Raw genomic sequence first — 11,657 nt, 5'->3', positions numbered from 1 at the left:
CAGTGTATAGGAGTGGTAGGGCAGTGGTTAGCGCTGCACTGTGCATTGAACCCGACAGTGACCAGAGTTTAATTCCTGCTCACGGCCAACCAAAAGTGATGGCGATTATCTGAACTCGGTCCTGGGCCTCCCCTAGGGTGAGTCAGCTATAAATAAGTACCTGGTGTGGTGTGCAAACCTCAGCACTGGAGAGACAAAGGCGGCCGGGCGTGGTGCTGGCCACCCAAACCACAGGTTTCTGTGAGTGAGCAAGTGAGCGTGCACGCATGTGTATGTATTATATATCCGTATAGAGTTAACATATTGCCACAGTGGCGAGATGTTAACTGCTGAACCTGATATGCAGGAGGTCGTGGGTTGACCCTATTGGTCAACGATGTTATGTATGCTGATGATCTGGTGATTGCTGCTCACTTTACTGCTGAACCTCGAAAGTGCCACTAAGAGACAGGGCATGACCATCAGCCCCACCAAAACCGAGCATCTGCCTGGGTATTTTGTGCCATCAAACACTCCACCCCCACAACTCCTAATTGGTGATAGGGCAGTTGTGGAGAGATTGGAGAGTTTTCCATACCTGGGCAGTGTGCTCATGGCCAGCTCCGGTTTAACAGCAGAGGTATCACTCCAAATCAGTCGAGCGGCATTTTTATCCGTGGTGTAACGCTGCATTTGAAGCTACCTGGTGTGTAGCTCAGCCACAGTAATGACCTCCTTTCTCTATGCTTGCAAAAAAAGGACTCCTCCAATGGAATATCTGCGCCGGTTTGAACACTCAATACATTTCGGCTGGCCTGCGCCTATGATCCATCCTGGGTTTAACCAGGCTGGATCGTGCGAGGAGCCCACAGATCCTTGAAATATTTGGACAGCCCCACCAGTGAGCTCCTCCAGCAGGTGAGGCTGTGTTGGCTGGTTCACGAAGTCAGCATGCCCAAGCAACTTCTGTTCGGCTGGATAGAAAAGGCATGTCTGTGGGCGTGCATGTGTGCTTGCATGAGCATGTGCGTGCAAGCGTGCGTTCATGCCTGTGCATGCGTGCGTGCATGCCTGTGCGTGTGTGCACACGCGCGTGTGTGCGTGCGTGTGCTTGCGCATGCGTGCGTTCACATGTGTGCACGATCGTGTGCACGAGTGAGCGTGTGTGTACTCTTAGGTTTTTTCGGTAAAGTCACGTAGGTAAAAAAATTAAATAATAAATGAAAATAACTCAATTAAATCACGACGTTTCGGAAGCAACACAAGCCTCCGTCATCAGGTGTAACTGCTCCAGTAAAAAATACTGGAGCAGTTACACCTGATGACGGAGGCTTGTGTGATTTAATTTAGTTATTTTCATTTGTTATTATTTTATTTTTTTACCTACGTGACTTTACCGAAAAAACCTAAGAGTATGAATCCTTGCAGTCACGAAAGCTTCAAATCTAGAATGACTGCATGTGTCTGTGCACGTGTGTGTGTCTGTGTACGTGCTCGCTCACTGGGCTCGTCAGGCTTGCTGTGGATCGGGGTGAGGGGCATAGGGCGGCCGTGAAGAGGGGAGCCAAGACGCCCCCCGTTGCATTGCAGGCGCAGGGAGGAAAAGGCGTGGTGAGGGTGCGGGGAGCCCCCCACGAAACCTGGTGGCTTCATGGCTCCATTGGGGGGCCAGCAGCTGGAGAAAGAACCCTGAAAGAGAGAAAGAGGGAGACAAAACAGTCTCTGTCTCTCAGACTCAAGAGACATACACAAAAACAAGCACAGAGACACAAAGAAACTCACACAACGTGAAGGCCACGTGAAGTATCGAATACCCGCTGGCAGAATTCACGGGATAAACCCAGGTGCCATGGGTTGCCTGACTAATATGACTGATGCACCACCTGTGCCCCCTACTGTACAAACATGCTGTGTTTAAGCCACCCAGCGATACGCTCGTTGTTGCGAGCATTGCTCTTCTGCCCTCCGTTGTTGCTGGAGGGCGACTGCCTCCAACTGCCCAGTAGCGTCCTTCACGAGCCTCCTCCAGAGGCCAATCTTGACACCGCTGATACCAGTCATCGGCAAGTCCACTCAGCTGCACATCCTCTTGTAACAAATCACTACATCTCTTCTCGAGCCCGTGCCACCCCATTTAACCCCCTCTATCTGGCTTAACAAAAGCTGTTTAGGTATGCGGTGGCTGGGCATGTGGGCTACATAACCCAGCCAACGCAGCCTTGATTGCCGAAGGATCTCACCAATGGACCGTCCAGATCTTTCAAAGAATTGTGAGCTCCTTACATTAATCCAGCCTGTTTACACCCAGAATGGATCGTAGGCAGACCAGCCTAAATGTTTATAACCGGCGAAGATGTTCCATTTCGGGGGTCCCCGTTTCGTAAGTCATAGATGTCTGCCCACAGGGACCTCCGGCTCAAGTTGAGTTAAGATTTTTTCCGCATTTGTTTTTGGTAATTAAATCGAAGGTCGAGGGGTTACCAGCCCCTCGCACCCGTCAAGAGCCTCCATTGGCTGCTGTGGTGGCTACTAACTCGATGAGGGGAATAGCCGATTAAAATTTGACTTCAATGGCATTGCGCACCACACCGTCTGGCACCACCGAGGAGATAGGGGGTTGTTTGCCGGACTCAGACACAGACACTCAGAGTCTCACACAGAAGCTCACACAGACCCACACAGAGACCAACACAGAGAACTCGCACAGAGACTCGCAGAGACTCGCACAGAGACTCGCACATTCACCATCGCTCTCTCCATCACAACCTCCATATTCGCCAACTATCAGGCTCAGGCAGTGCATCTCACCTGCGCGCCTCGCTGGTGGCCCCCGCCCAGCGGCAGCTGCCCCACCCCGCGGCCTCCCCGGCCCCCCGCGGCCGCCATTAGAGCCGCCCCACCCCCGGCGCCCCCCCTGGCCCTCCCGGCCCCCACCAGCGTGGCCCCTCGCCCGGCACGCAGGAGGGAGTTCTGCTGCTGCTGGTGGTGGTGCTGGTGGTGGTGCTGGTAACTGCGTAGCTGCTGCTGCTGCTGCTGGTGCCGGTCATAGTGCGGCACAGCTCTGGACGAGGCAGCGGAGCAAGCGGCGGGACCCCCCACGCCCCCTCCCCTAGGACCGCCCCTCTGCTGCTGCATTAGGGAGTGGTGCAGCAGCAGCTGAGAGGCGGCTGCCCTCTGCTGGGGTTGCTGGGCCGGGGTGCGAAGCGCAGGGAGGCGGCCGCCCGTGGAGGAGCGGAAGGGCCCGCGGGGGCCAAACGACGGTGACGCGTGGCCGGAGGGGTGGGCATGGGCCTGGCGTGGGGAGGGCCGGCTCAGGGAGAGGTGGCGGCCGCCGTGAAACCCAAACGCCGTGTGGTGGTGGTGCTGCTGCTGCTGATGATGATGTTGTTGATGTTGTTGGTGGTGTTGTTGGGGTGCGGGTTTAAGCCGCTTTACGGTGTTGGCAGGCAGCTGGGCACCGCAGTGGCTGCAGTAGGTGTGGCCGTCGCTGTTCTTGAGGCAGAAGGGACACTCGGCCCAGTAGCGACTCATGTCCAGCTGCGCGGGTGAACGGGACGGCACGGGGAGACAGAGACAAAGATTCCACGAGTGTTAAGACGCACACGGTTTGCCTCTGTAGCTGCACAAAGACGGCCGGCACAGCACACGAAGGGGTGGGTGCCCAGCACCATGCCTGGCCGCGTTTGTCTCCCCAGTGGCAATGTTTGCACACCGCACCAGGTACTCAGTTGAGGCTGAGTCGATCTAGAAGAGGCCCAGGAATGGTTCCCATAATTGTCACTGTTGTTAGCAGTGAGCGCAATAACCACTACACTACCGCACAACACACACACACAGAGACGACACACCGCGCATAGACCACAGCAACCATTCGCCACTACGAGGCGGTGTACATCACCACGACATCTTGGGCCAGGCTAGGTGCTCCTTGAGGCCACGTGAAGTGTTGAAGGCTCTCTCTGCTGGAAGGCGGTAAAGGGGCAGTCTCAGGTGCCATGGATAGGACTGCTATGCAAGGCTAGGTGCTGGACATCATGGAACTGAGACGACCGATAAATGCACCAACTGCGCTCCGTACTGTGCCAACTTGCTGTGCTTTATCCGCCCGGTGCTCCGCTCGTTGTTGCGAGCGTCGCTCCTCCACAGTCCGCTGTTGCTGGAGGGCTAATGCCTCCAACTGCCCAGTAGCATCCTTCACGAGCCTCCTCCATAGAGGCTGATCTTGACACCGCTGGTACCAGTCATTGGCAAGTCCACACTCAGGTCCAGATCCTCCTGTGCCACATCAGTCCATCTCTTTTCTAGCCCATGCTACACCCGTTTAGTTCTCTCAATCTGGCAAAACAGAAGCTGCGTGGGCATGCGGTGGTAGGGCATCTGGTCTACATGACCTAGCCAACGTAGCCTCGCTTGCTGGAGGACCTCATTGATGATGGGACCGTGTCCAGATCTTTCAAGGGTCTGTGAGCTCCTCACACAATCCACCTGGTTTAACTCAGGATGGATCGTAGGGAGGACAGTCTGAATATTTCAAACCGGCGCAAATGTTCCTTCAGAGCGGTCCACGTTTCACAAGCATAGAGAAGGGAGGGCATGACTGGCCCAAGAAGCCCCGGAAGCTTTGTGTGGAGTGACGGACCAGGTAACTTCCAGAGCATTATGCAGCCGATGAAAAGACAATGCCGCTCAAGTTACAACTCAGCCGCCGAACTGGAGCGGGTCATAAGCACACTGCCCAGTCAGTATTTAGTGGGATAAAACACAGAGGCAGGTGCCTTGTTTTGTTGGGGCTGATGGTAAAGCTCCAACTCTTAGTGGCATGCGCTAGGTTCAACAGCCGAGCCTCCAACTCTCTGCAGCCATTGCAGCTGCATGAGCCACAGTCCTGAACATCACCCATTTCCCCTCACCATCAGGAGGAAGGGGAACGATGACAACCCCAGCTGCATGCAATAATGACATTCTCACTTGCAACTTTCATCAGTGCGCCAAGAGAAAATGACTGTCACTTTTGAATAGGGTGCTAAGTGAACGCCCACCACCACCACCAAAGTGGAAGAATGGCATGCGCGCATCTTACAGATGACGAGAGCCGATGGTAAGTGAGCAGATCAGTTCCACGGTAGGTTTTGGTGTCAAGGACATGGGCCCGCATCATCTGCTGTTTCCATCACTGTGTAGTCCAGGAGATGTTCTTGGTTGGACTCGACATACATGCACTGAGATTATTTAGATTATTTTGCTGCTATAGACATCCAAATGATAAGCCACTTTGTTGAGCTATCATTTACGGCCAAGTTGCTTTAAAAAAATGTAATACCTCGGTGGGCATTGCCTGGTTGGATGGGGATGGTTTAGTTGTATTTGTAGGTTGTGTTGAGGTGATTTGTTTAACTTTCTTGTACTTTGGACTACTATCTAGTTAAGTATGATTTAGTTGTTGTAACGTTTTTACCCCGTGCCCCTACTGGACATATGTGAACAAAAGATGTATAGCTCATCTGATTCCTCCTGCAGTATAAATACAATATTCTGATTCTGGATCCATGATGTTGCATGGATGCACCGATGCTGGGAGCGATTACAAAGCCCATGGGCAGCAAACAAGTTCAGCAACCTTCTACCAAACATTATTTGGCCCAGGCCAGGAGGCTGCCGTCATGACCCACTCAGGCATTAAAGTAACCCAACAGGATGAGTCGATTCCAAGAGGCCAGCCACCCTTAGCTAACACCTGTGATTAGGTGGTCATATCAGCCTTGCCTGCATCCCTCAACTGATGTTCATTTTCGGTGGTGGTGTTAGTCACCACCACCACCACCACCATTCTTCGCCTCCCATTCATGGGGAGGTGAGCGCACAGTAGCCTGGGACTGACAGCTCCCCCACACCCAACCTCCCTGCTCCCAAAAACCCACACTCATTATTCTGTTCAGAAGCAGAGCCACTCTGTTGTTTGGCAGTTCCTGCCATGAGTGTAGAACTGTCCACTCATATGATGCCTGGAGCCAGAACGAGAGGTCCAGATGGAACAGGTCCAGCTCCTGACAGAGGAGTGTCAGACTCTCCTCTGCAGTGAGCGATCTGACATTCCACGTGGTCACCCCCCGCAGTGGTCTCCTGCCGTTTATAGAGGAACCCCGAGGGTACGGGTTCCGTCCCCTGGATCCGCCAAATGGGATTTGGGTGGGAGACGTCACACAGACGCCTGCTCCCTTGCAGGACAGCCCCGTGTGCGTGTGTGCCGAGGCCAACTTGCATGGCCACAGACACACGGAGAGAGACGGAGCCACACGGGGAGAGAGAGACACGCACACGGAGAGAGACGGAGGGCCACACACACCCAGATCCCCGTGAGAGAGAAGGCGGTGGGGGGGAGGAGGGAGAAGAAGCTGCACACTCACCTGTGAGTAGGTGACACCAGGCCCCTCGTAGGTGATCTCCACCACCTCTTCCACGCCCAGCGCCTCTGCCTCCATCATCATAGCCATCGCCTCTGCCTCCTCATCGTCCTGCCGCTGCCGGTCTTCCTCCTCGCGCGACGTGGCCACGGCCGCCACCTCCACCGACATCACCACCTCCTGCCGATGCTGCTGCCCCTCGCCTCCCTCACAGCTCTGAGCGCCTTCACCTCCCTCGACGTCGCCCTGCAATGCCTCGGTGACCGCTTCCGCTTTCCTCCTCTCCTCCTCCTTCTCCTCAATCTTCTCCTCAATCTTCTCCTCAATCTTATCCTCAATCTTATCCTCAATCTTCTCCTCCTCCTCCTCCTTCCCCTCCTCCTTCCCCTCCTCCTTCCCCTCCTCCTTCCCCTCCTCCTTCCCCTCCTCCTTCCCCTCCTCCTTCCCCTCCTCCTTCCCCTCCTCCTTCCCCTCCTCCTTCCCCTCCTCCTTCTCCTCCTCCTCCTTCTCCTTCTCAATCATCTTCATCTCATTCTCTCTCTTGCCACTGCTGCTCCCCCCCACCGTGCTCCCCAGAGACGCCGAGCGGACACGGCCACCCCAAGAGCCGCCCCTTGAGACTGCCCACGCACCTCCCCCTCGGTCCAGTTTCACCCGCTTGGGGGACACGCCCACAGAGACGTCCACCTCCTCCAGCAGGTGCTTCACACCGCCTGCGAGACACGAGAAAAGCCAGAGAAATGGGGGGGGGGGGGGGGGGAGAGACACGGGGGGGGGGGGAGAGACACAGTGTGAGAGAAACAGGCAGAGAGAGACAAAGGCAGAGACATAGGGAGAGAGACGTGGGGAGAGAGACATGGGGGAAGAAACAAGGACATAGGGAGAGGGAAACAAAGAGTATGTAATTTTAACATGACCTACATCTCTGCTTTAATTGACTTGGCAAAGGTCTATGATACCATCAGTAGACCAGGGCTCTGGGTTGTTCTTCGTACTTTCAGAGTCCCTGACTCTCTGGTCACAATCATTAAGGGCCTACTTCATGGTGGGCAGGCCTGGGTAAAGCTACGTGGCCAGGAGTCAGAGCCAATTCCCTGTTCACCTTGGGGTGTGACAGGGACGTCCCTCCGGCCCCAACATTACTGAACATCTTCTTTGACCAAGTAGTTCGAAAATCTTTCCACGGCTGAACCGGTGGAATTACCATCTGGTATGGATACAATGGGAGGCTGAGAGATGCCTGTCTGCGTGTGTGAATCTGCATGCGTGGGTTTCTGCATGCGTCTTTGTGAAGCTTTGCGTGTCTCCACTTCACTCCGCACATCCCGAAATTTGTCTCTCCGCATCTTTCTTCGTTTGTCTCTATTCCAGCGTGTCTATGTCCCTCTCCCAGTGTGTACGTGTCTCTCCCCACGTACCCATGTCTCTCCCCGCGTTTGCCGTGTCTCTTCCCGCATCTCTCTACGTGTACATGCCTCTCTCTGCGTGCCCGTACCTCTCACCCCGTGCATCTCCGTGTCTCTCACCGTGTGCCCGTGTCTCTCTCCCCACGTGTTTGTGTTCCTCCCCCCGCGTATTCGTGTCTCTCCCCACGTGTCCCATGTCTCACCTCGCACGTCTCCGAGCTGCCCGTCGTCCGGGAGCCTCTCACAGAGGACGCGACAGGCCAGGCCCGCAGGCTCCAGAGAGCGCAGCGAGCGCGGAGAGATCAACGACGTCGGGGGAAGAGGAGATGGTGCTGAGCCATGCACCACGGGCGGAGTTGGGCATGATGGTGATGATGGTGGTGGTGGAGGTAGAGATGGTTGTGATGGTGACACTGATGGTGGGGGGTTTGATAATTGTTGTGATGATGAGGATGCCTTGGGTACGGACGTATCCAAGGAGACATCTAGAGGCAACAAAGGGGGTGGGTTGGTGAGAGTGAGGGCAATTGTGAGTGTACATGATTGAGTCAGCGAGCGAGCATGAGTGTATGTTAGTGAAGGAGTAAGCGAGCGAGTGCGAGTGTACGTGGGTGAGCGAGTGTACGAGTGTGAGTCAACGTGAGTGAGTGTACAAGTGTATGAGTGAGTGTGAGTGAGCTAGTGTATGAGTGTGTATGTGTGATGTGTGCGAATGATGGGGAGCAGTGTAGCAGTTAGCGCCACGCTGCGCTATGAACCCGGCGACCCGAGATTGATTCGTGCTCACGGCCAAAACCAGTGATGATTGTCTAAACCGGTCAAGGGCCTCCCCTAGGTCGACACAGACTTAAACGAGTACCTGGTGTGGTGTGTAAACATCACCACTCGGCAGACAAGGCGGCCGGGCATGGTGTTGGCCACCCATGCCCTCATGTGCCGTGTCAGCCTTCATAGGTGCTACTCGCTAAGGGCACTTGCACCAACAGTTTGTTGAGGCTATACGGGGGATATTTATATATGTCTGTGTGTAAGGGTGAATGAGTGTGCGAGTCTAAGTCGGTGTGTGAGTCTGCGTGAGTGAATGAGTGAATCAGCATGTGTGAGAGTAAGTCAGTGAGTGTGCGAGCGAGTCTGAGGATGTGCGAGTCTCTGAGTGAATGAGAAAGTCAGCACATGTGAGAGTAAATCAGTGAGTGTGCGTGTGAATGTGCGTATGCGAGCGAGTGTATGAGTGTGTGCGAGCGAGTGGTGAGTGTGTAAGTGAGCAAGTGAGTTTTTGAGTGTGCGAGTGAGTGTGTGAGTGAGTGCGCGAGTGAGTGCGCGAGTGAGTGCGCGAGTGAGTGCGCGAGTGAGTGCGCGAGTGAGTGCACGAGTGAGTGCGCGAGTGAGTGCGCGAGCGAGTGTGCATGCGTGAGCGTGCGAGTGAGTGTGAGTGTGCGTGTGCGAGCGAGTGGTGAGTGTGTAAGTGAGCAAGTGAGTGTTTTGAGTGTGCGAGTGAGTGTGTGAGTGTGCGCGAGTGAGTGCGCGAGTGAGTGCACGAGTGAGTGCGTGAGTGAGTGCGCGAGCGAGTGTGCATGCGTGAGCGTGCGAGTGAGTGTGAGTGTGCGTGTGTGAGTGAGTGTGAGTGTGTAAGTGAGCAAGTGAGTGTGTGCGAATGAGTGAGTGTGCATGTGCGAGCGACCGTGTGAGTGAGCGAGCATGTGTACGTGAAACCTCACCTGTGTTAAATTCATGTCCATCTCTCAGTTCAGACTCCTCCACAGCCAAGACAGACTCCGCCTCCCTGAATAGGCACACACACTCAGCTGTGAGTGAGCCAGTGAGTGTGTATATATATACAATCTATGGGGAGTGGTAGTGCAGTGGTTAGCATGCTGCGCTATGAACCCAGTGACTCGAATTGGATTCCTTCTCACGGCCACCAACGACAATTACCTAAACTGGTCCTGAGCCTCCTTCCCTAGGTCGACTCAGCCTCAAATCAATAACTGGTGTGTTGTGTAAACATCGACACAAGGGGACACAAAGGCGGCCGGGCGTGGTGTTGGCCATCCCCCCCCTCGTGTGCCGTGCCGGCCTACATAGGTGCTCGTTAACAGCACTTGCCCGAACAATCTGTTAGGCTATATGGAAGATCTTTGTCTTCGTCTAGTGGTGTGTGTATATAGTTGTATATGTGTGTGTGTAAACTGGCAAAACAACATCCTACCTCCTCGTTGGTGCCGGACGGTCGTGCTGTGGTGAGCAGTGCCATGGGGGGAGGACCAATATCAATTGGCCATTCCTCTCATGGTATTTGTAGCCACCACAGCAGCCAAAGGGAGCTCTGGACAGGTGCAAGGGGCTGGTAACACCTCCTACTTAAATTAATAACCACAAAATCACGGAAAAAAATCTAGCTCGGCTTGTGCCCGAGGACCCAGGGGGACAGGCGTCTGTGACTTCTCCTGGCCAAACCCAATTTGACGGAGCCAGGAGACCGAATACTTACCCTCAGGGATTAGCCAGAGACAACAAAAAGCCACTGCTGGTAGCCACGTGAAATGTTCGAATGCTCACTGTAGATCAGAGGCTGCCACTCCTCGATCGATAGCTGGACCGGTACCGTCTGCATCTCTGTGGTATTCAAGGAGGTCCGGTGGACCGGCTCTGGCTTCAGTCACCATGAGGGGTGGACAGTCCTCCACTCAGGGCAGGAAATTAATAAACAACAAGGAGAGGCTCTTCTGAACAAAAGAATGAAGGGGGTGTGGGAGCGTGGCGATGAGGTGTGGGAAGCTGTAAGCTCCAGCCTATTTTGGGATCCTCTTCCCATCAACCAGAGGCGAGGAGTGGTGGTGGTTACTTATGCCCCCACCGAAAAACAACATCAGTGGAGGAATGCAGGCAAGGCCAATGACCTCTTGTCACAGGTGCTCGCGAAAGTGGCCCCTCAGTATAGAGACCACCGGACAGGAATTATCTCCCAAGCGAAATGCTGAGGGAGGGTGACTTTTGAGCGCAGACTGCCCTATTTGACATCATAATAACAGTCTGGACCACTGGACGAGTTCCGCAGGATTAAAAGGATGCCCTGGTGGTCCCCTTCTTTAAGGGGGACCGCACAGACTAACAACTACAGGGGCATCTCCCTCCTCAGTGTGCCGGGAAAGGTCCTGGGAAGGATTATTCAACATCGCCTTGCCAGACATGCTGAGGAGAGGCTTGCGGAACCACAATGTGGTTTCAGAAAAGGGTGGTCATGCACAGATGCCACATTTTATGTCCATCTGCTACAGCAGAAGTGTAGAGAATTCCAACAGGACCTACATCTCTGCTTTATTGACCAGGTCAAATCCTATGATACCATCAGTAGGCCTGGGCTATGGGTTGTTCTTCGTGCTTTCGAAGTCCCTGACTCTCTGCTCACAATCATTAAGGACCTTCATAATGGTGGGCAGGCCCAGGTAAAATTACATGGGCAGGAGTCAAAGCCATTCCCTGTTCACCTTAGAGTGTGACAGGGATGTCCTCTGGCTCCCACATGATTTAATATCTATTTCGACCACGTAATTCATGTAACCTTCGATGGCTCTACGGGAGGAATTTCCATCTGGTGCAGATACAATGGGAGGCTTGATCAGTGCCCAGGTACGGTCAAGGGATGGCTTCCTAATGGTCAATCATGTTACGTATGCTGATGATCTGGTGATTGCTGCTCACTCAAACGGGGAGTTGGAGGCGCTGCTGCTGAACCTGGAGCGTGCCACTAAGAGGTGGGGCCTTACCATCAGCCCCACCAAAACTAAGCACCTGCCTGGGTATTTTATACCATCAAACACTCCACCCCCACAACTCCCAAATGGTGATGGGGAGAGTGGAGAGTTTTCCA

At 54.3% G+C, this 11,657-nt stretch overlaps 1 protein-coding gene across 1 annotated transcript in view; it reads right to left on the bottom strand.

Annotated features, from left to right (window-relative positions):
- Window positions 1-11,657, bottom strand: part of LOC133339732 (ribosome-binding protein 1-like) — a 30,742-nt gene that overhangs the window by 898 nt on the left and 18,187 nt on the right. The window contains exons 4-8 of the mRNA XM_061547890.1: window positions 9,505-9,569; window positions 7,990-8,271; window positions 6,384-7,093; window positions 2,788-3,516; window positions 1,482-1,668 (exon numbers count right to left, since the gene is read on the bottom strand). Of these exons, the coding sequence (XP_061403874.1) occupies window positions 1,482-1,668; window positions 2,788-3,516; window positions 6,384-7,093; window positions 7,990-8,271; window positions 9,505-9,569 (1,973 nt within the window). The remainder of the gene's footprint in view (window positions 1-1,481; window positions 1,669-2,787; window positions 3,517-6,383; window positions 7,094-7,989; window positions 8,272-9,504; window positions 9,570-11,657) is intronic.

This window comes from Lethenteron reissneri, unplaced genomic scaffold (assembly GCF_015708825.2).
Source record: "Lethenteron reissneri isolate LAM-NWPU_2019-01 unplaced genomic scaffold, ASM1570882v1 scaffold_214, whole genome shotgun sequence".
Lineage (NCBI taxonomy): Eukaryota > Metazoa > Chordata > Hyperoartia > Petromyzontiformes > Petromyzontidae > Lethenteron > Lethenteron reissneri.
This window is presented reverse-complemented; position numbering and strand designations above follow the sequence as displayed.